At 38.7% G+C, this 27,968-nt stretch overlaps 1 protein-coding gene across 4 annotated transcripts in view; it reads left to right on the plus strand.

Moving 5' to 3' along the window:
- LOC105467359 (shootin 1) overlaps nucleotides 1-27,968 on the plus strand; it is a 121,615-nt gene that overhangs the window by 48,211 nt on the left and 45,436 nt on the right. For all 4 annotated transcript variants that reach the window (XM_071069060.1, XM_011716911.3, XM_011716922.3 and 1 more), the window contains exons 5-10: nucleotides 2,551-2,719; nucleotides 4,751-4,848; nucleotides 7,568-7,649; nucleotides 11,399-11,493; nucleotides 15,845-15,991; nucleotides 26,778-26,931. In XM_071069060.1, the coding sequence (XP_070925161.1) occupies nucleotides 2,551-2,719; nucleotides 4,751-4,848; nucleotides 7,568-7,649; nucleotides 11,399-11,493; nucleotides 15,845-15,991; nucleotides 26,778-26,931 (745 nt within the window). The remainder of the gene's footprint in view (nucleotides 1-2,550; nucleotides 2,720-4,750; nucleotides 4,849-7,567; nucleotides 7,650-11,398; nucleotides 11,494-15,844; nucleotides 15,992-26,777; nucleotides 26,932-27,968) is intronic.

Consider the following 27,968-nt stretch of genomic DNA (forward strand, 5'->3'; position numbering starts at 1 on the left):
AAGCCTGTAATCCCAGCACTTTGGGAGGCCGAGGCGGGCGGATCACAAGGTCAGGAGATCGAGACCACAGTGAAACCCCGTCTCTACTAAAAATACAAAAAATTAGCCGGGCGCGGTGGCGGGCGCCTGTAGTCCCAGCTACTCAGGAGGCTGAGGCAGGAGAATGGCGGGAACCCGGGAGGCGGAGCTTGCAGTGAGCTGAGATCGCGCCACTGCACTCCAGCCTGGGCGACAGCGTGAGACTCCGTCTCAAAAAAAAAAAAAAAAAAAAAGAAAGAAAAGAAAACAAAAGATATATTTTTGCCTTACACATAGAGGGATTCCAAACAACAAGTAGCATGCCATTAACCTATAGCTTGGCAAATAGCTACAATGAAATTGCTTAGCCAAAATCTGTAAATTCAGAATTCTCAAAAATGTCCAAATAGTATGCACATAAGACCTCATGTCTAGGCTGGGTGTGGTGGCTCATACCTGTAATCCCAGTGCTTTGAAAGGACAAGATGGGAGGATCACTTGAGTTCAGGAGTTTGAGAGTTTGAGGCTGTAGTGAGCTGTTATACCACTGCACTCCAACCTGGGTGACAGAGCAAGAACCAAACTCCAAAAAAAAAAAAAAAAGACCTCATATATGTAAATCTTACATTTCTTCTTTCAAAATGTGAAAATGGTGTTTCAGAGAAGACTTACGAAATTTTCTGGTTGGCTTTTTTTTTCTTAAACTGGTGACTTTGTTAAATAGAGTAATTGTATTACAGACAAACTGATGGATTTTGGTGCCTGGTTTGATAGAGGCATTAAACCCTTTTGAGGGCGGAACTGTGTTAACTATGATGTTACTAAGGTATTATTGTAGTGGTTGTCTAAGAAGTAATATATTAAGCACTAGATGGCAGAAACTAATAGTTCCATGAGTATCCTGGAGGAAGAAGAAAATGCATAAATGAATACCTTGATTGAAGAAAACTAGCTGGGATAAATGATTTCCAAAGGATAGTTAGACACAAACTAAACCTCTTTTCTTACTTTTAATAGCTAACAGTGAAGTTTTATTATGTGGCAGTTGCTATATTAAATACTTTATATATAATGTCTCATTTAATCATCCTATTGTGGGATAGAAACTATCTTAATTCTTAGTTTATTGATGAGAAAACTGAAACGTAAGGATTAGGTTAGTTGTAAAGGCAGAGATGGAATTTTATTGCAGAGCTGGGTTGGATACTAAAGCCATGCATTTCTCAATGATTCTTTGTGTTGACGTACATTAGAATCACCTGGGAAACCGAAAAAGTGCTATGCTGGGCTCCACTGCCAGATATTTTGGTATGGTATAGAGCCTAAGCAGCATTTTTTTTTTTTTTTTCCTGAGACAGTTTTGCTCTGTCACCCAGGCTGGAGTGCAATGGCATGATATCGGCTCACTGCAACCTCTGCCTCCTGGGTTCAAGCAATTCTCCAGCCTCAACCTCCCAAGTAGCTGGGACTACAAGTGCCTGCCACCATGCCCAGCTAATTTTTTGTATTTTTTTTTTTTTTTTTAAGTAGAGATTGGGTTTCACTGTGTTAGCCAGGATGGTCTTGATATCCTGACTTCGTGATCTGCCCACCTCGGCCTCCCAAAGTGCTGGGATTACAGGCACCACACCTGACCAAACGAGAACTCTTTTAATAGAGATAGTAGAAGAGATAGTAGAAACAACAGCTTGAACTAGTTTAAACAAGAAAAGAAAATGATATAGGAATCTGTTAGAAGTATCAGAGAATTCCATAGAATCTCTGAGTCAGGAGCAGTTTAGGAATGGACTGGAGTTTGGGGCTTGAGTCTGGTGGGAAACTCTTTCTCCCCTGCTTTTCTCTTCCTTTCTCTACACATCAGCTTCAGTTTTAGCTTTTCTAAAAACTACCTTCCTCTTTTCCTTGATTCTCTAGTGGAATGTGGTTACCAGCAGCTCCTGTCCAGACGCATGGAAAGCAACTCATTGCTCTGTTCTAGCCTCTAAATTTCTAGAGAGGGGATCTGATTGGTCACACTTGGGTCATGTGCTTAATCCCTGGGCTAATTCGCTGTGACCAAAGGGATGGGGTATGCTTGGGAGAGCATGGCGCTCCCATTGAAATCATGTGGAACAATGAGGAGTGGTAATGTCCAGAAAAGAGGAGATGTTAGGTAAACAGACATTTAAAAGGTGTTCACAGCACCACAGCAAGCAGATTTGCTTGAAATAAAGTGCCTTTTTAAAGACTATTAATGACTATAAATCAAAATTTTATTTAATCTGTACTGGTATTTTATCTTAGTTCCTTATATTTCTCATCAGTTACAACTAGCATTTCCACTTGCTGCTGGCTGTAATCCAGGCATCAGGTCTTGGTTAAAGAAATAAATTTAATATAAAACCTTATTTAATGAATCTGCTAATTGTTATGTCCTGCTGTGAGTGTTGATGAATATGTAAGACAAAAATATACTTAATTTGTCTATTGTTTAAAAACCCAAGGTACTCATTTGGCTGCTGTTAAAATAACTGTTTTTATGTTTTGTCTTAGCTAAATAAAGAAAATAAAACATTGAAAAGAATCAGCATGTTGTACATGGCCAAGCTGGGGCCAGATGTAATAACTGAAGAGATAAACATTGATGATGAAGATTCAACTACAGACACAGACGGTGCCGCCGAGACTTGTGTCTCAGTACAGTGTCAGAAGCAAATTAAAGGTAGAACTCTTTGCTTAATTGTTGAGCATATTTTGTACCCCATTAGGATAGTGCTTCTCAACCCTGACTGCACATCAGAATCATGTGGGAAACTTTAAAAATACTGATGCCTGGGCAGAGCATGGTGGCTCACACCTGTAATCCCAGCACTTTGGGAGGCCGAGGCGGGTGGATCACCTGAGGTCAGGAGCTGGAGACCAACTTGGCCAACCTGGTGAAACCCCGTCTCTACTAAAAAATACAAAAATTAGCTGGGCATGGTGGCGGGTGCCTGTTATCCCAGCTACTTGGGAGGCTGAGTCAGGAGAATCACTTGAACCTGGGAGGTGGAGGTTGCAGTGAGCCAAGATTGTGCCGTTGCACTCCAGGCAACAGAGTGAGACTCCATCTCAAAACAACAACAACAACAACAACAAAAAAGCCTGATGTCTGGGTCCTACCCTATCCAAAATTTTGCTACACCATAGGCCAATTAAATCCGAATTTTGGATGGGGTAGGACCCAGGCGTCAGCATTTTGAAAGCTTCCCACATCATTTATTTAAATCTCCAAATCACCATAGGGTATATAACAATTGTGCTTTATGAGTTACTTTCTTGTTTGGAATTAGGCACTTTTGAAAGTGTTGTCTCAATGGAAACAGCCAGTTATACTATAACCTTAAGGATATGTACCATGTGTCAAGATATTTTTGTTAAATGAAAGAAAGAATGAATAAAAATATATTTAGCTAGCACCCCTTTTTGTTGGTTAACAGGTAGTGTTGTAAGGCAAGATCATATGATACATCTATTAAATTCTCATTCATTTTATTCATACACATGTTTATTTAAAGATGTAGGAAAGCAGTTCTGGCTCAATAACTATTGGACCATTTTAATTTAGTATACAGGTCAAAAGCAATATTCATTTATTTGGTAGATAACATATCAACTGGAAGTACAAAGAAGAAAGGATGTTACAGACACCATCTTTATCCGACTCTTCAACCCCTCAAGCTAAGAGAAAATAGAATTCATGTTGGTAGGGAGGGAGAGGAATTTTAAAGGAGTTCCCTTTGTTCATCATTCTCCTTTCTGTTCGAGCTTGAACAAAATGGTTTCATGTTCTTCTTTCTGGATTAGCCAGCCAATGGAGAAAGTGATTTAGAAATAAGTCTGATAACTTCTTCAAGCTGAGTTTATGTAAAAAGTTTGATCTAATTTACGAATAACCACATACCATGTTTCTTATTGCACTTGGAAAACAGTAAGAAATTAAAGGCAGTTAAAACCTAAGTGGCAAAACAGTAGGCCAGAATATAAATTTGAGTAGTCTGTGCTAATCTGTGTGTATTTTCAAACATTTGGGTGACAGAAGTAACTTTAACACCAGAAGATTTTGCACTTACAGTTGATAATATTCTCATTCTAGTAACACATTTTTCATTGAATCCTAATAATAAAACTATGAAATAAATTTAAAAACAAAACACCCATGACTCTAGAGAGAAAATTATGAGAATTAACCCTTCTTTCAAATGGTTATATTTTGAATCAGTTCAAATAATGTCTAAGGACTATACATTGGCAACAAGTCAGGAACTTTTACTTTTAATCAAAATATCCAAATTATTAACTGCCCAATTGTTTGTTTATATTGTTTTGTGATAAGAGCCCGTGGCATTATGAAATAAAAAAGAAATAAATACTACACCTTAATTTGTGTTGCTGGAAACTTAAAAAACCTTACTTCCAAAATGCCAGCTAGTTTTCTAGAATGTGGTTTTGATAGAATGCAAAGAAAACACGATCTGGTACATTTAATGTAGTGAGGTTGCCTGATATACAATTGTTAATATCCATGGCTATATGGGGGAGGGGCCACGCAAATGAGATTCTCATTGTCCTTTGGTTCTTCATTTCCTTTTAATTGTTAAATAATCTTGACCATAAGCTGCACATGGACTGGCGTTTTCAATTCTTTTGACCAGATTGATGCCTTCTTTTAAAAATAAGTTTATTTATATATTTTTTTTCTTGAAAAATGCAGAACTTCGAGATCAAATTGTATCCGTTCAGGAGGAAAAGAAGATATTAGCCATTGAGCTGGAAAATCTCAAGAGCAAACTCGTAGAAGTAATTGAAGAAGTATGTATCTCAGGCCTGAAAGGCAAGGGCTTTAGCATTTTCAAGGTGTTTGGGGATTTGCTAAGTTAAGAACTTAATAATATAAGCCAATTTCTAACATGAGAACCATGTACCAATTTTAATCTTCTCTCCTCAATTTCAGACATAGAAAAAGGTAGAGGAAATAAGATCATGAAGATTCATGTACCCACTACCTGGCTTAATAAATACAACTCTGAAATAGTATGGACATGTTTCCTGTTGTTCCCCCAGTTTTTGTTATGTAAGGCAAATAGTAGCTACTCTTTCAAGTCATATATTTTAGTGCCGCTGGTAGAGAAAGAAGAGCATGTTTTGCTTTTCCAGTGAATGACTGGTTCAGTTGGGAAGGCCTGTCCCTCGTGCTTCTCCAACACAGGCATTTATGATAGGTGGTAGGATGCGTTCAAGTGGTTGCTTCCAGAATCTTTCTTTTCTGGTGTTTTGTTTTGTTTGAGACAAGACCTAACTCTATCACACTCAGGCTGGAGTGCAGTGGTATGATCACAGCTCACTGCAGCCTCAACCTCCCAGGCTCAAATGATCCTCCTGCCTCAGCCTCTCAAATAGCTGAGACTACAGGCATATGTCACCACGCCTGCCTAATATTTAAAATTTTTTTATAGAGATGTGGGTTCCTGTATTTCCCAGGCTTACCTTGAACTGCTGGACTTGAATGATCTTCCCATCTTGGCCTCCTAAAGTGCTGGGAACACAAATGCAAGCTGCTGCACCTGGCCTCTTTTTCCTTTTGAACTGTCTAAGAACAAGACCCCCACAATTGCCTTTTATTTGCACGAGGCTTCAAAGATTTGCCTTCACAGTCTTGATTCTTGATTTAATTTGTATCAGTGGTTCTTAGATTCTGTAGCCCACCGCTTCCCAACTGATGTGCTACTGCGCCTTGATAAAGTGGCTTATGAACATGCCAATGTATTGATCCTGTCAGTGAGCAGCCTCATCCAGTTACCTCAGTTCGCATACACATACGGTCGTTTTCTTGGAAGCCATGATGTAAAAAAGGTTGGGAAGCAGTGTCCGCCAACTTCTCAGTCTGAGCTCCTCTTATTACTGTGGCAAAACAGTATAATGAATGGGAAGAAGGATGATGATATTTTGGAAAGGGCCTTACTGTTAGACAGTGTGTACCAGTTACTAATTTAAACCAAAACCAAAAATAAAGCCTACACTGAAAGAACCAGTTCATAGATTATCTGGAGGTGCTGATGGATTCAGAGCCACTTTCAGGACCATTATCTTTGTTTCTTGGTGTGCTCTGTTCCTCAGTTGTGATTATTTACTGATGATTCTCTCCCTTCCCACTTAGAGGTGTTATTGGAAGACAGTTCAACAATTATTTTTTTTATGACTGTTTCAGACATCTGAAAAGGCATAATGAACAAAATAATGGGGCTGAGTTCAGTGGCTCACGCCTGTAATCCTGCACTTTGGGAGGCCGAGGCAGGAGGATCACTTGAGCCTGGGAGTTGGAGACCAGCAAGACCTTGTCTCTCAAAAATATTTTTAAAAATATTAGCCAGGCGTGGTGGCATGTGCCTGTAGTCCCAGCTGCTCAGAGGGCTGAGGTGGGAGGATTGCCTGAGCCCAGGAGTTCGGGGCTGCAATAATTGTATTACCACCCTCCAGCCTGAGTGACAGAGACCCTGTGTCTAAAAAAATTATTTTTAATGAACATCCATATACCTGCTACCTAACTTAATTCACAGAATATTAGCACAGTGATGAAAGCCGTGGTGTAACTCTTTCTAGTTGCATAATCCTTGCTTCCTGCCCAGTTTCCCTAAATAACCATTATTCTGAACTTGGTGTTTATCATGTCAGTGCATATGTTTACATGTTCACTACAATACATAGTATTTTGAGTGTTTTTAAATATCATGAACATGCCTGCTTTCTAAATTCAATGTAATGTATTTGAGATTTATCTTCTACCTTGCTATATGTAGCTTTTCTTTATGTTCTTTAAAAAAAAGAAAACTTTTCTATAGTATTCTCTTTTCATTTATAGACATCAACAGTTATTTCAGAAATTTAAATTTTTGTGGGAGTATTTATATGTATTTTATTTAAGCCAAGAGTCATCAAAGTTCAAAGTCTTCCTTTATTTTAAAAGTTCATGTTTGTCTTAAGTCAAAAGTAATCAACATTAAAAATGAATACCAAAATTGAGTATCAGATCTTGACTAAATGATTCTTGTATTTTCTGGGTGATCTTTAGTTGGATTTTTGCATTAAAAATATGAATCATGGCTGGGTATGGTGGCTCACGTCTGTAATCCCATCACTTCGGGAGGCTGAAGCAAGAGGATTGCTTGAGCCCAGGAGTTCGAGACCAGCCTAGGCACCATACGAGACCCCATCTCTATATTCTTTTTTTTTTACTTTTAAAAAAACATGTATCATTTACATTGGATGGCTAGCATACTGTCATGTTTAGGGGCCAGTGCCCACTGGAATGTATCAATAAGTTCTGTACCAGGTACACATCCTAACTTAAATAGCTATCCTTGAAGCTTTAAAGAAGAGCTTTAATAAAAAGTCTTAACACATTGAAACCAATTTCTGCTTTAAATTGTAACTTCATGTTGAAAGTTGAACAGCAATTGAGTATCACACATTGCCATATGTCCTGTTTTACAATTTTTGGTGTTTTCTCCCCTGAAAAATCTCACATTTTTAGGTAAATAAAGTTAAACAAGAAAAGGCTGTTTTAAATTCAGAAGTTCTTGAACAGAGAAAAGTCTTAGAGAAATGCAATAGAGGTAAGTCTGTCCAATCTTTTTTTCTGAAATACATATGCAGTTTGTTCTGTTTGCATATATTGTGTGTCATTTTACTCCTATGCCTAAGTATGATTGTAAATAAAATCTCCTATATTGTGTTTTTCTAGCAGTGTGTCTCTCCCATTCCTATTATTTTATTACCCAACTTAGAGTCTGGGAACATCTAAAAGTGATTTCACTTGAGGAACAAGGAACCCACTCATTTTGAAACCTCTTAACAGAAATACTACTTCTGTCTTACATATATCCAGGGGTCATGGCCTTTTTAGCTATCCCCTCAGCATTTATATATTTGGTAGGTTATTTAGTAACTCTCAATCCAGAAGAGGTTAGGCTGTCTACATAAAACATGTAACATTATGTGATGAAATCGTAAATTAAGAGGATGTGGGAAATGGGACAAAGGAAAGTGAGAGTTAGATTGAGATACAAAGTGCATTCTTGTTCTGAGGTCTTGCACATTTCCTGCCTGTCTGTCTGAAATCGGGCTCTGAGCTGTCTGGCAGTCAGTGCAATAAGAGATTGATTATCATTTAAATGAATCACATGAAAATGAACCTAATGATCAGGAAAAGCAGACCTGGTCTCCTGGTGAGAGGGAAATGTCTCCAGTGGTTATCTCCAGAGAAAACTTCGTGTACTTTGGTCAACAGTGACTTTATCCACCTAGTTATAAAATGCGGCGTCAACTCTCATGAGGGCTGTTTCATGTGTCTCCCAGTTTAAGACAAGGAAATGATGCCAAAGTGTGGTTCTGCAAAAGTAATTCTGGGAAGTAGTAGGAAGAACTTAATATACTTTCTGTTCTCTCTTTTTCCCTCAACCACTCTCTTTCCTTGTTTAGAAGCTGCAACACTAACAGGAAGCCTTTGCGACCCAGGGCCTTCCCTATTGGTGGTGGTGGTAGCGGTCAATCTTTTTATCATTAATCAACTGGGATTTTTTTCATAAATAAAGGACCTTGTAGTTAAATGTGGGCAATATGCTGGATTGTAACATTTCTTCAAGTCTTTCTGTATTTAAAGATATAAATGGTGTAGAATTTTCAGTCTTGATTCACTGTGTTAGGAAAAGGGTTCTGCAAGGGTTAATCATGTAGCTCTTGCCTTCAGAGAGCCCTCTGTCTAGAAAGAGAGAAATTATGTAAATACATACCTGACTAGGACCAACCTGATTTTTTTCAGATTCCAAGTCAGAAGGGCCAGGACACGTGAAAATTCGCTTTTTATTATAGTGTTCTAGACATAGAAAAGAGTGTCAGTTATCGTGCCAGGGCTTCAGATAGTCACAGTGCTCTTTGTTTTCTTCCTGAAATTTCTTTTTTAAATAGGCTTGAAAATCATTTAGCTCTCAGGGACCTATAATTCACGCCAAAAATCACCACTCATATTGCTCTACTTACTAGTCTTTCATCTGAGGAGGCTGTAGATTTACAGAGTACAGAGTTTGAAATTCTATGTCATTACACAGCAAACCAGTCCTTAGTCAGTTAGGATTGAAGTGCCCTGGCGGAACAGTGTGTGAAGGCAGCTGTTAAGAGAGCCTTTTGAAAGATTGTGTTGGTATGACTCAGCTCAGGGTGGAGGTGCCTCACCAGAAGTGGATGGACAGTGTGCTGTCTGCCTAGCTTGTGCCTAATATCTAATGGCGTCATCACTCTTTCTGTCCTGTCATTATCACTATTTAACAAAATAGGCCACTGAATGTTGAAAATAGCAAAGAATTTATGTTACTTTTATTTGACAGGACCTTCTTTTTGAAGCTTTCTGTCTTGCAGTAACTCTTTGGTACAAAGCTCTGATTCTTTGGGTCTGAATGGATCTAAGGCTGTTTGTTTCTCTCCTTTGTAAATATGGAGAACACTTAAAAATAACTTAGATGTCCAGGCGCTGTGGCTCACACCAGTAATCCCAGCAGTTTGGGAGGCTGAGGCGAGTGGATTACTTGAGATCACGAGTTTGAGACCAGCCTGACCAACATGGTAAAACCTCGTCTCTGCTAAAATACAAAAATTAGCTGGATGGGGTGGCAGGCACCTGTCTGTAACCCCAGGTACTCGAGAGGCTGAGGCAGGAGAATCGCTTGAACCTAGGAGGCGGAGGTTGCTGTGAACCGAGATTGCACCACTGCACTCCAGCCTGGGCGATAGACATAGCGAGACTTCGTCTCTCAAAAATAAATAAATAAATAAATAATACATATTATATATATAAATCATTTTTTATATATAATATATATTATATAAAATATTTACATTTTTATACATTTATATTTATACATTTATTTACATTTAATATATATTATATATATTTTAAAATATATATATTCAGGTAACATACTTTCTTTGGTGGAAAATTTAGATTCATGTAAGAAAAGAAAAAAAATCTCAACTTTTGCAATTCAAAGATAAGCACTAGTAACATTTTAGTGTATATTCTTCCAATCTTAAATCTATATATATACACATGGAATTTTGTGTTAAATATGTTTATTATATATATATAAGACAGAGGAAATACCAGTAAAAGAATTCTCTTTATACTTGCTGGTACTTTGTAAACCCATGAACATCCCTCTCTGCTCATACCTCTCCCTTGAATTTTTATTATTTCCTTTCTTTTATTTGTAGTTTTGCCAAATATGTATGTATCCCTAAACAGCATTGTTTAATTTTGCATATTTTTGAACTCTATATAAATGGAATCATTTTTCCTATAACCTTCTGCAACTTTTTGTGTTTGTGAGATTCATGCATGTGGACAGGCATAGCTGTGGTATGTTTGTTTTCGCTGCTGTGTGCTATTCCGTTAGGTGACTACACTAAAATTATTTTAAGTAGTATCCTGTTGGTAGACTTTGGGCTGTTTCCAGATTTCTGCTATTCTGAGTCATGTTATTATAAAAATTGTTAGACATGTCATTTGGTGCACATGTCCAAGAGTTTCTCTAAGACATATGCCAAATGTAAAATTTTACCTTCAATTTTTTTTTCACTGCGTAACAAATTGTATAAGATCTATCAGTTTACAGTCCTATTAACAATATATGTGTTCCCATGGTTTTGTGTCCTCTCCAAATTTAATAAAACCATGCTTTAAAATTTTTACCAGTAGCCTCTTGGACGGGTGTCAGAAGTGTTTTTACTCTGCATTTCCCTGATTCCTAATGAAGATGAGCATCTTTCCACATGTTTATTGGCCTTTTGTATATTTTCTATTCTGTGAAATGGCTGTTGATGTGCTTTATCTGTGGCTTTTAAAGAACAAAAATGAATTCATTTTGCACTAATTTTTGCAATCTGTTTTTAAAAATACATCACAGATGTCTTTCCATTTACTAAGTATGCTTCTACAATATAATTTTGATGGCAGAATAATATTTCTTGTAACACAATTTACTGCTCCTTCAGTGTTAGAGCATTATGTCCTTTCACTTTTATCAGCAGTGAGGTGGAGAGCACCCTTGCAACCAAATGTCTGTATATGCACAATCTTAGCATATGCATTCCTAGAAGTGGGATTATTCAAAGTGTATGAGTAGTTTTAGATTTTTGATTCACATTGCCAAGTTGCTCTCCAAAAAGGTTTTATCAATTTATATGCCAACCAGGAATGCATGAGGGTACCTGGATGCTGGTATGAAGAATCTTTTCAACACTGTTTTTCATCCATATTCCTGATTATTTGTGTGACTTATTGTCTGGGTTTTTTTCCCTTTATCTTCTTAAGTGTCCATGTTAGCTGTAGAAGAGTATGAGGAGATGCAAGTAAACCTGGAGCTGGAGAAGGACCTTCGAAAGAAAGCGGAGTCATTTGCACAAGAGGTAGGTATCTTGTAAAAACCCTTTTTTTTTCCTTGAGATAGAGTCTCGCTCTGTTGCCAGGCTGGAGTGCAGTGGCACAATCTCAGTTCACTGCAACCTCTAACTCCCTGATTCAAGTGATTCTCCTGCCTCAGCCTCCTGAGTAGCTGGGATTACAGGCACTCGCCACCATGCCCAGCTAATTTTTGCACTTTTAGTAGAGATGGGGTTTCACCATGTTGGCCAGGATGGTCTTGATCTCCTGACCTCGTGATCCGCTCGCCTCGGCCTCCCAAAGTACTGGGAGATTACAGGCATGAGCCACTGTGCCCAGCAGTAAAAACCTTTTTAATTTTGTTTTGTAAGGAACCTTATCATACTCTGATATGCACACGACATGTCAGACAAATTCTTGAGGTTGAATAAGAACTCACCAGTTTGAATTAAGGATTTGCTGGTTTAGGGAGGCAGATAACAGAATAGTATCAAGTTCATTGTCAGAAGATCTGGGCTCAAATTTTGGCATGTCAATTACTAGTTGTATGACCTCTGAGCAATTCTTCAGCTTCTCAGGGCTTCACTTTTACCATCTGTAAAATGGACAGTAATACAGACCTGACCAAGTGGATTTTAATGGCAAAATTTTTCGAAAGTGTTGTGTTAACTATAACATGCTGTGTAAGGGAAAGGAATTGCATTTGGTGATACCCATGGCTTGTGATGGAAAGTCCAGCTTGGGTACAGGATGCCTGTACATTTCAAATAGGCTTAAATTCTTGGATGTATCTCCATATACCATCTCAGATAACAGTATCATGGTATCAGTATTTCTCTTCGGCCATTGTGCAGTGCTGTCATTATGCCAGGCGATTCTTCCACTGGCTGTGGAACACTGCCATGTAGTATATTCATTTTCATTATCTCAGCCTTTCACCAGCCTACTGATCTTCCTCTCATGTTAGAGATCAGCTTTGAGCATCTCTTGTTCCGGCTTACCTGTTGACATGCAGTCATTGGGTCTTCCATGGCCCTGGGGCTAGTGTCCAGGGGCATGAGGAGTTCAGCAGTCGGCTAAACTCAAAAACTGGTCTGAAATGAGATCTCCATCCTGTAGGTGTAATTTGAATGTATGTGCATACTGTGGGTTGAAGGGAAATAGCTCAGGAAATGTAAAACAGTCCTAGGTAAAGGTATCCAAGGCATAGAAGGAAGACAAAGCGTGGCATTATGGGAATGACATTTGAAAATCTGCTTATGGTTTTGTGGGGCTCTTTCTGTGCTTGAGCGCAGCTGTGCTAGCAATGAACTCTACCAAAGGTTTGGGCCAAGTAGATCTGACTTGAAATATTATGATTCATTTTATTCAGAGAATTTAATGAAAGGTGAGTAAATATTTTTCTCTTATTACTTGGAAGAAAGGAAAAAGAATTGAAGTGTGTCAGAGCCCTCTGGAAAACGTTGCAGCAATATAAATAATGCAATGAAATAAACAGTGGAGGGGGCGGGGAAGCAGGGATAATGTGAAGATCCCTTTATTGCAAAACTGGAAAGGTTGGCTGATTTTGACCTGAATAGCAGGGTCTCATTTCAAGACATTTTCAGTTTTCCATCTGTTGTTTGCACAATGATGTTAGAATACAAAGCAGCTCAAAGAAAAACTTGAAGGCCATGTAGTAGCAGAGAAGACAGATGGAAGAAGCAAGGTTGCAGTAAGAGGACAAAAATGAATGACTGACTCTGCCGTTCACCTGGTCTTCAGTCTTAGCGGTTGGTGGAAACAATGATGCTGACATGTTAACCCAGAATGAGGAGGTAGAAGTTTGAGGAGAGAAAGGAAGCAAGAGCAATGGTACTTATGTTATTGGCAGCATAAATATTTGCAGTGGTACTCAACAATTTTATAATATCTAGTTTCAATCTATGCAATAGTGAGAAGAAAACTTTAAAAAAAAAAAGCACTAGATTGGAACTAGTATATTTTCATTTTTACATAGTTTATGCACTGTCAGGTTTTCAACAGATAAGTACAAAGACACAAAATTTAGTTTAACAACAGAGTCCCATTCTTTTGCATTTTACTTACGACTTAGGGCATGCAGCAAACATCTTACTATGCCAGACACTATGCTGACATTGGGAATCCAATGGTGAAGAAAGCAAATATGAGCCCTGCCCTCTTGGAGCTTATAGTCTAGAGCCTTAGAAATCAATTTTTAAGGTTAATTTACTTTGTATTTTTAATTGAAAAGGAATATGTGTGCCTTGCACAAAGATACAAATATTTTCTAAATGTATAAAATAAAAATTGAAAGTTACCCCCCACTCTTAATTCCCACTAGTTTATTTAGAAAACAAAACCAAAAACATAATCCCCCTCAACAAGAAAACTATCAGTTGTCTTCATAACTGTATTAAATTTTTAAATTTATTCAACATAATTAAATTTTTTGGCCAGGCATGGTGGCTCACATCTGTAATCCCAGCACTTTGGGAGACCGAGGTGGGGGCATCATTTGAGGCCAGGAGTTCGAGACCAACCTGGCCTACATAGTGAAACCCCATCTCTACTAAAAATACAAAAATTAGCCAGGCGTGGTGGCAGGCACCTGTAGTCCCAGCTACTCGGGAGGCTGAGGCACGAGAATCACTTGAACCCAAGAGGCAGAGGTTGCAGTGAACTGAGATTGTGCCACTGTACTCCAGCCTGGGCAACAGAGTGAGACTCCATCTCAAAAAAAAAAAAAAGAAAAAGAAAAAAAATTACTGTAATCATAATGATCACCCAAAACAATTCATTTTAATTAAATCACTGGTCTGAAGTTTAAGATACTGTAATGAAATATTGATTACTCTTTCTTAGAATGCTGAGGCTGCGTCTCACCCTTCTCTAGCCAAGCATACATGCACATACTCTCCCTCACTGCAGTCTCTGTACCTCTCACTCTCACACAAATGGAAGAATAATGTGGGTTTCATGTATATACAATTGTTTATTTACCTGTTTGACTTTGTAATGTGTTTTAATTCTGCAGAAGAACCCTGTTGTAGTTTCATGGGCTTTTCATAAATCCCTGCACAGGCAAAGAAGGAAAGCTTCTGACCTTTTTTTCCTCTCTCATAGGAAGACATACTGGGAAGAAAATGTTAGTGTTTTAGTATAGTATATTCATGACTTGACTTTGATTTGGAAATCGTTACTGATCAAGAGCTTAAGGATTGTATAAATCATTAAAGCTGTGGTCTTGCCACATGGAGGTTGATGGAAAATATTTTTGTCCTGAGTTTTATTTGCTGACTTTTTCTGTTACATGGTGGGTGAAGTTGTTGAACAAACTAACATGAGGGCTGTAGCAAATCATTTTACAGTTCAGAGCTTTCAGTTAAGTTCCAGTGTAAATTTCGTAATGCTGTTAAAAATCTGAAAAGGTGAAGCTCTACTATAAAATTGGTAGGCCAGATTTCAAAGTTTAACAGAAACGTTTCATACTTGGAATCACTCACTGGCCAAATTGGGTAGGGTGTTAAGGAAAAGAAATAACAGGTGAATAGAAATTAATGTTATTTTCAATCGTGTAAAGTTGTGAGGGTTTGATAAATAACATATATAAATTGCTTAATAAAGTGCTCAATAAAAGTATACTGTCTCCCTTCTCCCCTTTACCCTTCTACTGTTAACTACTTTTATCACTGGGGAGAAACTAATTAGTTTAAAACAAAACATTAGATCTAGTAAATAGTAGAGGAACTTAGCCAGATGGTTAAGAGCTTGGGCATGTAAATCAGATATGGGTTTAAATCCTGGTCTTGTCACTTATGTGTGTTCTTGGGAAAGTCGCCTAACTTCTTTGAGCCTCAGTTGCCTTATCAGTAAAATTAGATGATAGTAGTGTCTACTTGATAGTGTTGTTTTAAGGATTATAACACATAATGAATGTAAAATGATTCCCACCATGTCTGTCACATAGTGTTTAGTAAATGTTACCTCTTCATAGTAGAAGCACTTTAATAGGATTGGTGTAAGGATTAAAATAATGCATATAAAATATTTAGTGGAGTACACAAGGTAAGTTCTTGAGAAATATGAGCTACTGCTATTAATATTAGTGTATTTTAAAGCAATAATAAAATATTAAAAACTGAAGAGTAAGACCAGCTTATTGTATAAATATCTTGTTGGGGCAGGAGTAAAGATATTAAAGATTATATAAAAGGAGTGAAACCATAGCAATCACTGCTTCTAAAACTTGTACAAGTCAGAATTTGCCTTTAATGTCTTAATAAAAACTCCATGTACTTTTCTTTTGCTGAAGTTACAGTTGAGGAGATATGTGAGATTGAATGCTATATACATTCTTGTAACAAACTTTTGCAGATGTTCATTGAGCAAAACAAGCTAAAGAGGCAAAGCCACCTTCTGCTGCAGAACTCCGTCCCTGATCAGCAGCTTTTGAAAGCTTTAGATGAAAATGCAAAACTCACCCAGCTCCTTGAAGAAGAGAGAATTCAGCATCAACAAAAGGTAACCCCTTTTCTTCTGGAGTTTTAGGTACACACGTGCGTACATGCATACACACATATATTTAAGATGAAGGGTGCCTGTGGAGTCAGTCCAGTCATTTACTGTTTCATATTTTGCCTTAGTTACTAAGTCCTTCCAACCACCTTTTAGAAAAAAATAACTAAATGAATTTAATGTTGTGAAACTGAAATTTGTAACACACTGTTGTACACTTTATAATACTCTTTAAACGGTCCAAAGGGTGGGAAGAAGCAAGGGAAAGAGATATAACTCAAGAAGAGCTTGGATAACGCCTAAGTCTGGAAATTTGATTTTTGGAAACGTATTTTTTGGAGACTGCACACACTAAGAGGCTCTATTCATCTCAGAGCACTTGTTGGAGGGCATAGGTTTTATTCAGAGAAAATGAAAGTCCATATTAGTAGTCATTGTTTGCTTAGAGAAAATTTCTGATTTTGTAAACTTGCACAAATGTGTATATTTAAAGACTTCCTAAGTGGTTATTTCAATTTGATGAGTGGAGCTGTTCCCGCTGACACAGTGTACCTCTGTGTGCCAAGAAGAAAGAATAGTCATTGTGGTAGGTGAGAGGAGAATGTGGGAGAGGAGAAGCAAAGAAGTGGAATAAAGACTTTCAAATTAAAGAGACCACTTAAGAAAAATTACATCAATGTTTATACTACTTATAATGTACCTCATTTGGGAAGGAAAGGCTGTTAGCTGCTACTTGTTATCACCTGTCAAAGCCTCTGTGGCAACAGTATTGACATTTAATCCTTGGAAGTTCTGAAGTTTTTACAAAGTTGGTGGTGAGGTAGAGTTGATTTGTTTTGCCTCACTAAGAAATGTTCATATTTGGTGGCTGGGAAGATGGCCGAATAGGAACAGCTCCGGTCTGCAGCTCCCAGTGAGATCAACACAGAAGGGAGGTGATTTCTGCATTGGGTACCTGGCTCATCTCATTGGGACTGGTTAGACAGTGGGTGCATCTCATGGAGGGCGAGCCGAAGCAGGGTGGGGTGTCACCTCACCCGGGAAGTGCAGGGGATTGGGGAACTCCCTCCCCTAGCCAAGAGAAGCCATGAGGGACTGTGCTGTGAGGAATGGTGCACTCCAGCCCAGATACTATGCTTTTCCCACGGCCTTTGCAACCCATAGACCAGGAGATTCCCTTGGGTGTCTATGCCACCAGGGCCCTGGGATTCAAACACAAAACTGGGTGGCCATTTGGGCAGACACCGAGCTAGGTGCAGGAGTGTTTTTCATACCCCAGTGGCACCTGTAACGCCAGTAACACAGAACTGTTCACTCTCCTGGAAAGGGGCAGAAGCCAGGGAGCTAAGTGGTCTAGCTCAGCAGATCCCACCCCCACAGAGCCCAGCAAACCAAGATCCACTGGCTTGAAATTCTTGCTGCCAGCACAGCAGTCTGATGTCAACCTGGTACACTCGAGCTTGGTAGGAGGTGGGGTGTCTGCCATTACTGAGGCTTGAGTAGGCTGTTTTCCCCTCACAGGGTAAACAAAGCCACCAGGAAGTTAGGACTGGGCGGAGCCCACTGCAGCTCCGCCAAGCTGCTGTAGCTAGATTGCCTCTTTAGATCCTTCCTCTCTGGGCAGGGCATCTCTGAAAGAGAGGCAGCAGTCCCAGTCAGGGGCTTAGAGATAAAACTCCCATCTCCCTGGGACAGAGCACCTGGGGGAAGAGGCAGCTGTGGGTGCACCTGTAGCAGACTTAAACGTTCCTGCCTGCCGGCTCTGAATAGAGCAGCAGATTTCCCAGCACAGTGCTTGAGCTCTGCTAAGAGATAGACTACCTCCTCAAGTGGACCCTTACCCCAGTGCCTCCTGACTGGAAGACACCTCCCAGCAGGGGTCTACGGTCACCTCATACAGGAGAACTCCAGATGGCATCTGGCGGGTGCCCCTCTGGGATGAAGCTTCCAGAGGAAGGAACAGGCAGAAATCTTTGCTGTTTTGCAGCTTCCACTGATGATACCCAGGCAAACAGGGTTGGGAGTGGACCTCCAGCAAACTCCAGCAGACCTGTAGCAGAGGGACCTGACTGCTAGAAGGAAAACTAACAAAAGAAAGGAATACATCAACATCAACAAAAGGGCATCCACGCAAAAACCCCATCCAGAGGTTACCAACATCAAAGACCAAAGGTAGATAAATCCAGAAAGATGAGGAAAAACTAGTGCAAAAAGGCTGAAAATTCCAAAAACCAGAATGCCTCTTGTCCTCCAAAAAATCACAACTCCTAGCCAGCAAGGGAATAAAAGTGGATGGAGAATGAGTTTGACAAATTGACAGAAGTAGGCTTCAGAAAGTGGGTGATAACAACCTCCTCCAAGTTAAAGGAGCATGTTCTAATCCAATGCAAGGAAGCCAAGAACCTTGATAAAAAGTTGGAGGAATTGCTAACTAGAATAACCAGTTTAGAGAAGAACAGAAATGATCTGATGGAGCTGAAAAACACAGCAGGAGAACTTGGTGAAGCATATGCAAGTATCAATAGCCAAATCGATCAAGTGGAAGACAGGATATCAGAGATTGAAGATCAACTTAATGAAATGAAGCATGAAGACAAGATTATTGGAAAAAAAGACTGAAAAGGAATGAACAAAGCCTCCAAGAAAGATGGGACTATGTGAAAAGACCAAACCTATGTTTGATTGGTGTACCGGAGAGTGATGGGGAGAATGGAACCAAGTTGGAAAACACTCTTCAGGATATTATCCAGGAGAACTTCCCCACCCAGCAAGACAGGCCAACATTCAAATTCAGGAAACACAGAGAACACCACAAAGATACTCCTCGAGAAGAGCAGCCCCAAGACACATAATCGTCAGATTCATCAAGGTTGAAATGAAGGAAAAAATGTTAAGGGCAGCCAGAAAGAAAGGTTGGGTTGCTCACAAAGGGAAGCCCATCAGAGTAACAATGGATCTCTCTGCAGAAACCCTACAAGCCAGAATAGAGTGGGGGCCAATATTCAACATTCTTAAAGACAAGAATTTTCAACCCAGAATTTCATATCTGGCCAAATTAAGCTTCATAAGCAAATGAGAAATAAAATCCTTTACAGACAAACAAATGCTGAGAGATTTTGTCACCACCAGGCCTGCCTTACAAGAGTTCCTGAAGGAAGCACTAAACATGGAAAGGAAAAACTGGTACCAGCTACTGCAAAAACATACCAAATTGTAAAGATCAACCACACTGAAGAAACTGCATAAACTAATGGCAAAATAACCAGCTAGCGTAATGATGACAGGATCAAATTCACACATAACAATATTAACCTTAAATGTAAATGGGATAAATGCCCCCAATTAAAAGACACAGACTGACAAATTGGATAAAGAATCAAGACCCATTGGTGTGCTGTATTCAGGAGACCCATCTCACGTGTAAAGACACATAGGCTTAAAATAAAGGGACGGAGGAATATTTACCAAGCAACTGAAATGCAAAAAAAGCAGGGGTTGCAATCCTAGTCTCTGATAAAACAGACTTTAAACCAATGAAGAGCAAAAGAGACAAGGGTATTACATAATGGTAAAGGGATTAATACAACAAGAAGAGCTAATGATCCTAAATATATATGCACCCAATACAGGAGCACCCAGATTCATAAAGCAAGTTCTTAGAGACCTACAAAGAGATATAGACTCCCACACAATAATAATGGGAGACTTCAACACCCCACTGTCGATATTAGACACATCAACGAGACAGAAAATTAACAAGGATATTCGGGACTTAAATTCAGCTCTGGACCAAGCAGACCTAATAGATATCTACAGAACTCTCCATCCCAAATCAACAGAATATATATTCTTCTCAGGACCACATCATACTTATTCTAAAATTGACCACATATTTGGAAGTAAAACACTTCTCGGCAAATGCAAAAGAATGGAAATCATAAACAGTCTCTCAGACCACAGTACAATCAAATTAGAATTCAGGATTGAGAAACTCACTCAAAACCACACAACTACCTGGAAACCGAACAACCTGCTTCTGAATGACTACTGAGTAAATAACAAAATTAAGTCAGAAATAAGTAAGTTCTTTGAAACCAATGAGAACAAAGATACAACATACCAGAATCTCTGGGACATAGCTAAAGCAGTGTTTAGAGGGAAATTTATAGCACTAAACGCCCACAGGAGAAAGCAGGAAAGATCTAACATTGACACCCTATCATCACAATTAAAAGAATTAGAGAAGCAAGAGCAAACACATTCAAAAGCTAGTAGAAGTCAAGAAATAACTAAGATCAGAGCAGAACTGAAGGAGACAGAGACACGAAAAACCCTTCAAAAAACATCAATGAATCCAGGAGCTGTTTTTTTGAAAAGATTAACAAAATAGGTAGACTGGTAGCCCAACTAATAAAGAAGAAAAGAGAGAAGAATCAAATAGACACAATAAAAAATGTAGAGGAGGGATTACCACCAATCCCACAGAAATACAAACTACCATCAGAGAATACTATAAACACCTGTATGCAAATAAGCTAGAAAATCTAGAAGAAATGCATAAATTCCTGGACACATACACCCTCCTAAGACTAAACCAGGAAGAAGTTGAATCCCTGAATAGACCAATAACAAGTTCTGAAATTGAGGCAGTAATTAATAGCCTGCTAACCAAAAAAAGCCCAGGATCAGACGGATTCACAGCCGAATTCTACCAGAGGTACAAAGAGGAGCTGGTATCATTCCTTCTGAAACTATTCCAAGCAATAGAAAAAGAGGGACTCCTCCCTAACTCATTTTATGAGGCCAGCATCATCCTGATACCAAAACCTGGCAGAAACACAACAAAAAAAGAAAATTTCAGGCTAATATCCTGATGAACATCGATGTGAATCCCTAATAAAATACTGGCAAACCAAATCCAGCAGCACATACAAAGGCTTATCTACCACAATCAGGTCGGCTTCATCCCTGGGATGCAAGGCTGTTTCAACATACTCAAATCAATAAACGTAATCCATCATATAAACAGAACCAATGAGAAAAACCACATGATTATCTCAATAGATGCAGAAAAGGCCTTCAATAAAATTCAACACCCCTTCATGCTAAAAAGTCTTAGTAAACTAGGTATTGATGGAACAAATCTCAAAATAATAAGAGCTATTTATGACAAACTCACAGCCAATATCATACTGAATGAGCAAAAGCTGGAAGCATTCCCTTTGAAAACTGGCACATGACAAGGATGCCCTCTCTCACCACTCCTATTCAACATGGTATTGAAAGTTCTGGCCAGGGCAATCAGGCAAGGGAAAGAAATAAAGGGTATTCACATAGGAAGAGAGGAAGTCAAATTGTCTCTTGTTTGCAGATTACATGATTGTATACTAGAAAACCCAAAATCTCAGCCCAAAATCTCCTTAAGCTGATAAGCAACTTCAGCAAAGTCTCAGGATACAAAATCAGTGTGCAAAAATCACAAGCTTCCTATACACCCATAATAGACAGACAGAGAGCCAAATCATGAGTGAACTCCCATTCACAATTGCTACAAAGAAAATAAAATACCTAGGAATACAACTTATAAGGGATGTGAAGGACCTCTTCAAGGAGAATGACAAACCACTGCTCAAGGAAATAAGAGAGGACACAAACAAATGGAAAAACATTCCATACTCATGGATAGGAAGAATCAATATCGTGAAAATGGCCGTACTGCCCAAAGTAATTTATAGATTCAATGCTATCCCTATTAAGCTACCATTGACTTTCTTCACAGAATTAGAAAGACCTGCTTTAAATTTCATGTGAAACCAGAAAAAAAGTCCATATTGCCAAGACAATCCTAAGCAAAAAGAACAAAGCTGGAGTCATCACCCTGCCTGGCTTCAAACTATACTACAAGGCTGCAGTAACCAAAACAGCATGGTACTGGTACCAAAATAGAGATATAGACCAATGGAACATAGCAGAGACCCCAGAAATAACACCGCACATCTACAACCATCTAATCTTTTACAAACCTGACAAAAACAAGCAATGGGGAAGGGATTCCCTATTTAATAAATGATGTTGGGAAAACAGGCTAGCCATATGCAGAAAACTGAAACTGGACCTCTTCCTTATACCTTATACAAAAATTAACTCAAGGTGGATTAAAGACTTTAATGTAAGACCTAAAACCATAAAAACCCTAGAAGAAAATCTAGGCAATACCATTCAGGACATAGGCATGGGCAAAGGCTTCATGACTAAAACACCAAAAGCAATGGCAACAAAAGCCAGAATTGACAAATGGGATCTAATTAAACTAAAGAACTTATGCACAGCAAAAGAAACTATCATCAGAGTGAACAGGCAATCTACAGAATGGGAGAAAATTTTTGCCATCTATCCTTCCAACAAAAGGCTAATATCCAGAATTTACAAGGAACTTAAATTCACACACACACAAAACAAACAATTTCATCAAAAAGTGGGCAAAGTATATGACCAGACACTTCTCAAAAGAAGACATTTATGTGGCCAAAAAAACATATGAAAAAAAGCTCATCATCACTGGTCATTAGAGAAATGCAAATCAAAATGGCAATGAGATACCATCTCACACCAGTTAGAATGGCGATTATTAAAAAGTCAGGAAACAACAGATGCTGAAGAGAATGTGGAGAAATAGGAATGCTTTTACACTGTTGGTGGGCGTATAAATTAGTTCAACCGTTGTGGAAGACAGTGTGGCGATTCCTCAAGGATCTAGAACCAGAAATACCATTTGACCTAGCAATCCCATTACTGGGTATATACCCAAAGAATTATAAATCATTCTACTATAAAGACACATACACACATGTTTATTGCGGCACTATTCATAATAGAAAAGACTTGGAACCAACCCAAATGCCCACCAACGATAGTCTGGATAAAGAAAATGTGGCACATAAACACCATGGAATACTATACAGCCATAAAAAAGGATGTGTTTGTGTCCTTTGCAGAGACACGGATAAAGCTGGAAACCATCATTTTCAGCAAACTAATCCAGGAACAAAAAAACCAAACACTGCATGTACTCACTCATAAGTGGGAGTTGAACAATGAGAACACATGGACACAGTGAGGGGAACATCACACACCAGGGCCTGTTGGGAGGTGGGGGGCAAGGGGAGGGAGAGCATTAGGAGAAATACCTAGTGTAGATGACAGGTTGATGGGTACAGCAAACCACCATGGCACGTGTATACCTGTGTAACAAACCTGCACATTCTGCACATGTACCCCAGAACTTAAAGTGTAATAAATAAATAATGAAAAGAATTTTAAAAACAAATGTTGATATATATGTAGAGTACCTCTGGATGGACAGGTGGTAACAGTCCCCTGGGAAAGAGAACTGGAGAACAGGGTGGGAGCGAAAGAATTTCGTTCTTTCTTTTGTCCCCATGTGTAGGAATTACTTTTCAAGGAAAGAGAAAAAAAAATGTGTTTTTGTTTCAGTTTATGCTAGAATTTAACTTTTGGTTCTGAAAAGTCCAGCTACTTACAGTTAAATCATTTAGCAAATAATACATGCCTAGAACCTACTGAATTGAGCTGAGGTTTAAGATTAAATTGTTGGCCGGGCGCGGTGGCTCAAGCCTGTAATCCCAGCACTTTGGGAGGCCGAGACGGGCGGATCACGAGGTCAGGAGATCGAGACCATCCTGGCTAACATGGTGAAACCCCGTCTCTACTAAAAAATACAAAAAACTAGCCGGGCGACGTGGCGGGCGCCTGTAGTCCCAGCTACTCGGGAGGCTGAGGCAGGAGAATGGCGTAAACCCGGGAGGCGGAGCTTGCAGTGAGCTGAGATCCGGCCACTGCACTCCAGCCTGGGCGACAGAGCGAGACTCCGTCTCAAAAAAAAAAAAAAAAAAGAAGATTAAATTGTTGTATGTATACCTTGTTGGATACTGAAGATTAAAGTTGACAATGAAATTATAATAATCACTATTTCTAAAACTGTTACACTCTGTATATATACAGTTATTCTTACAGTCTTTTCATATACAGATGATCCTTGACTTACGATGGGGTTACATCCTGATAAACCCATGTTAGTTGAAAATATTGTAAATCAAAAATAATATACCTAACCTGCTGAATATCATAGTTTAGCCTAGCCTACCTTAAACGTGCTCAGAACACTTACATTAGCCTACAGTTGGGCAGAGTCAACTGGAAACACAGAGCATCAATCAAAACTGGAAAACTAGAGCATCAGTCCCCATTCTTTTTGGCACTAGGGACCAGTTTCGTGGAAGACACTTTTTCCATGGACTGGGGAGGGAAAAGGGTGGGGGATGGTTTTGTGATGAAACTGCAGCGCCTCAGATCATCAGGCATTAGATTCTCATAAAGAGCGGCCAACCTAGATCCCTTGCATGTGCAGTTCACAATAGGGTTCGCAGTTCTATAAGAGTCTCTTGCTGCTGCTGATCTGACAAGGTAGAGCTCAGGCGGTAATGCTTGCTCATGCCTGCTGCTAACCTTCTGTGCAGTCTGGTTCCTAACAGGCCATGGGCCAGTACCGGTCCAAGACCCGGGGTTTGGGGACCCCGGCTCTAGAGTATCAGTTATTTACTTGCATGATCATGTGACTGACTGGGAGCTGTGGCTGGCTGCTGTTGCAGAGGGTTGTGAGAGAGTATCTTGTTACACATTGCAAGCCTGGGAAAAGATCAAAATCCAGAATTCGAAGTGTGGTTTGTATTGAATGCGTGTCACTTTCACACCATTGTAAAGTCGAAAAACTGTATCTCAAACCATCCTAAATTGGGGACCATCTGTATGTGGCTTAAAATGTTTCTTAGCTGTCTGTAAGTTCCCTTGCAGATGCAGCAGTCTTTTAAGCACAGCATATGGTTTTTGCAATTATAAAAATAACATATGCTCCTTATAATACATTTTTAAAATATAGCAAAAGTTAAAGAAGATTAACCAAGTATCCCATATTTTGGTGCATAGCTGAACTTTCTGTAAATATATAACTTTATAAATATAGTTTGTTTAAATTGAATCATACCATGCATACTATTTTATGCCCTGATTTTTTTTCCATTGGTAATATATCTTCTCTTGTCAGTATATAGTTAACTATGTGATTTAAAATAGTTGCATCATATTTTATTGAATAAACATGCCATAATTTATTAAATCAAAAATATTGGTGGACATTTAGATTATTTGCAGCATTTTGCTGTTGTAAAGAACACTCCAGGCCAGGTGTGGTGGCTCATGCCCGTAATCTCAACACCTTGGGAGGCCGAAGCAGGTGGATCACTTAAGGCCAGGAGTTCGAAACTAGCCTGGCCAGTGTGGTGAAACCCTGTCTCTACTAAAAATACAAAAATTAGCTGGGTGTGGTGACATGTGCCTGTAGCCCCAGCTACTCAGAAGGCTGAGGCACAAGAATTGCCTAAACCTGGGAGGCGGAGTTTGCAGTGAGCCCAGATTGCGCCACTGCACTCCAGCCTGGCCAAAAGAGTGAGACTCTGTCTCAAAACAAAAACAAAAACAAAAACAAAACAAAGCAAAAAACCACTTCTGTGAATGCATTTCAGAGTATTTTTAAAAATAATTTCTAAAAGTGGTTTTACTGAATCAAAAGCCTTTCTTTCTTTTTTTTTTTTTTTTGAAGACTTTTGATACTTATTACTAAATTTGTGTCCCCCGGGGTCTTTTAAAATATTACCTGAATTTTTCTTTTGAAAATGGTTACAAAAGTGACTCATACTTAAAAATTAAAGTGTCTGTGTGACTAACAAGCATATAAAAAATGCCTAATCATTAGAGAAATGAAAATCAAAACCACAATGAGATACCATCTCGTGTCAGTCAGAATGGCTGTTATTAAAACGTCAAAAAATAGCAGATATTGGCAAGGTTTCAGAGAAATAGGACACTTAAACACTGCTGGTGGGAATGTAAGTTCAGCCATTATGGAAAGCAGTGTGGTGATTTCTCAAAGAACTTAAAACAGAAATACCATTCAACCCAACAATCCCATTATTGGATATATGCCCAAAGGAATATAAATCGTTCTACCATAAAGACACATGCACGTATATATTCATCGCAGCACTATACGCAATAGCAAAGTCGTAGAGTCAACCTCAGTGCCCATCCGTGGTAGACTGGATAAAGAAAATGTGGTATGCATTACACCATGGAATACTATGTAGCCATAAAAAGGAATGAGATAATGTCCTTTGTAGCAACATGATTGGAACTGGAGGCCATAATCCTAAGGGAACTAACATAGGAATAGAAAACCAAATGTTCTCACTTCTAAGTGGGAGCTAAGCATTGATTACGCATGGACACAAAGAAGGGAACAACAGACACTGGGGCTTACTTGGCGGTGGAGGGTAGGAGAGAGAGGATCGAAAAAGTATCTGTCAGGTACTATGCTTTTTACCTTGGTGATGAAACAACCTGTACACCAAATCTCTGTGACACATAATTTACCTATATAGCAAACCTGCACATGTATCCCAAACCTAAAATAAAACAAAAAAATTCAAGTGTCTAGTACATAACTCCCAGTAAATTTATTTTAAATCAAAGAGCTGATTTTGATTTTGTGTTAATTGTATCTAGAATTTGCATGGTTGTTAAGATGGATCGGAATCTGTTTGCTATGAAGTACGGTCAAAGGGAAATACTTATTTTTTCCCTTTCTTTTCTTTGACAAAGGAAAAACTGTCACCCATAAAAGTCTTTTTTTTTTTTTTTTTTTTTTAATAACGTATAGGTCAAAGAATTAGAAGAGCAACTAGAAAATGAAACACTCCACAAAGAAATACACAACCTTAAACAGCAACTGGAGCTTCTAGAAGAAGATAAAAAGGAATTGGAATTGAAATATCAGAATTCCGAAGAGAAAGCCAGAAATTTAAAGCACTCTGGTAAAAGCATTGAGTAGGCTACTATGTCTTACTATTAATCTTTGAATTACTCATGCCTAGTACAAAACCTGGCATGTAGTCTAGAACATTTACTGAATGCTGTGGAAAAATACCAAGACTTGTTTTTAAGTTCCTTCATTTCTAACCGTTGCAATTCAGTAGAATAGCTGCTGTATTAAATAATTCACAAATATTTAGACTTCTTTTTTGGACTTAGAGCCCTTATAAACATCATATACAGAATTAAGACACAGAGATACCATTAGCATAGGAGGACCAAACTTTTCAGCATTTTTCAGAGCTTCAGAGGTGAATATTCATTATGTACTTTATGTTGTTCACTTAGAGTTGCATTTTTAGAAATAATTAAACTTTTTAAACATACTATCTTCATCTTTGGTGTTCATACCACCTTCGTCTTTGGTGTCTAATTATACACATGAAATAATACTTTCTATATCGTACCTAACAATGAACTGGGCAACAATATATCTATTAAATGGAAAACCTTTTAAAACACCAGGGGATACTTAAATCAAAAGATTTATTCATTCAGTTCTAGAAGGCTTAACGGGAATGTGCGAGTTAGATTATTATACAGGCATATGTGTAAGTCTCTGTTGGAAGGTCGGTAATTTAAGAAGGCAGGTACATTCCCTTTATAATAGCTTCAATATTCACTTCAGATATTTTTTGGTTAATTTTATACTAGAATTTTGAAACCTATGCAGAAGAACCACGTAGGCCTTTTTTCCTTCTAAAAGCATTCAGTGCTTTCTAATCCACAATAAAAATTGATTATAATTTATTTTTTAATTGATCCAAAATTAAGAAATATTCCATTCTTTTTAGTGAATATCAGAGTAGCCTGTAGCCAAAGCCACTTTTATTATGAATGGAGGAGGCAGACACTGGAAACACATGAGGTTCAATTCTGAATGCCTTTTATTAATACTTAGCATCTGCTATGTGTGTACCCAGCCCTATCCTAGGATACACTACTTGGGAGGCTGAGACAGGAGAATGGCGTGAACCTG

This window comes from Macaca nemestrina, chromosome 9 (assembly GCF_043159975.1).
Source record: "Macaca nemestrina isolate mMacNem1 chromosome 9, mMacNem.hap1, whole genome shotgun sequence".
In the NCBI taxonomy this organism is placed as follows: domain Eukaryota; kingdom Metazoa; phylum Chordata; class Mammalia; order Primates; family Cercopithecidae; genus Macaca; species Macaca nemestrina.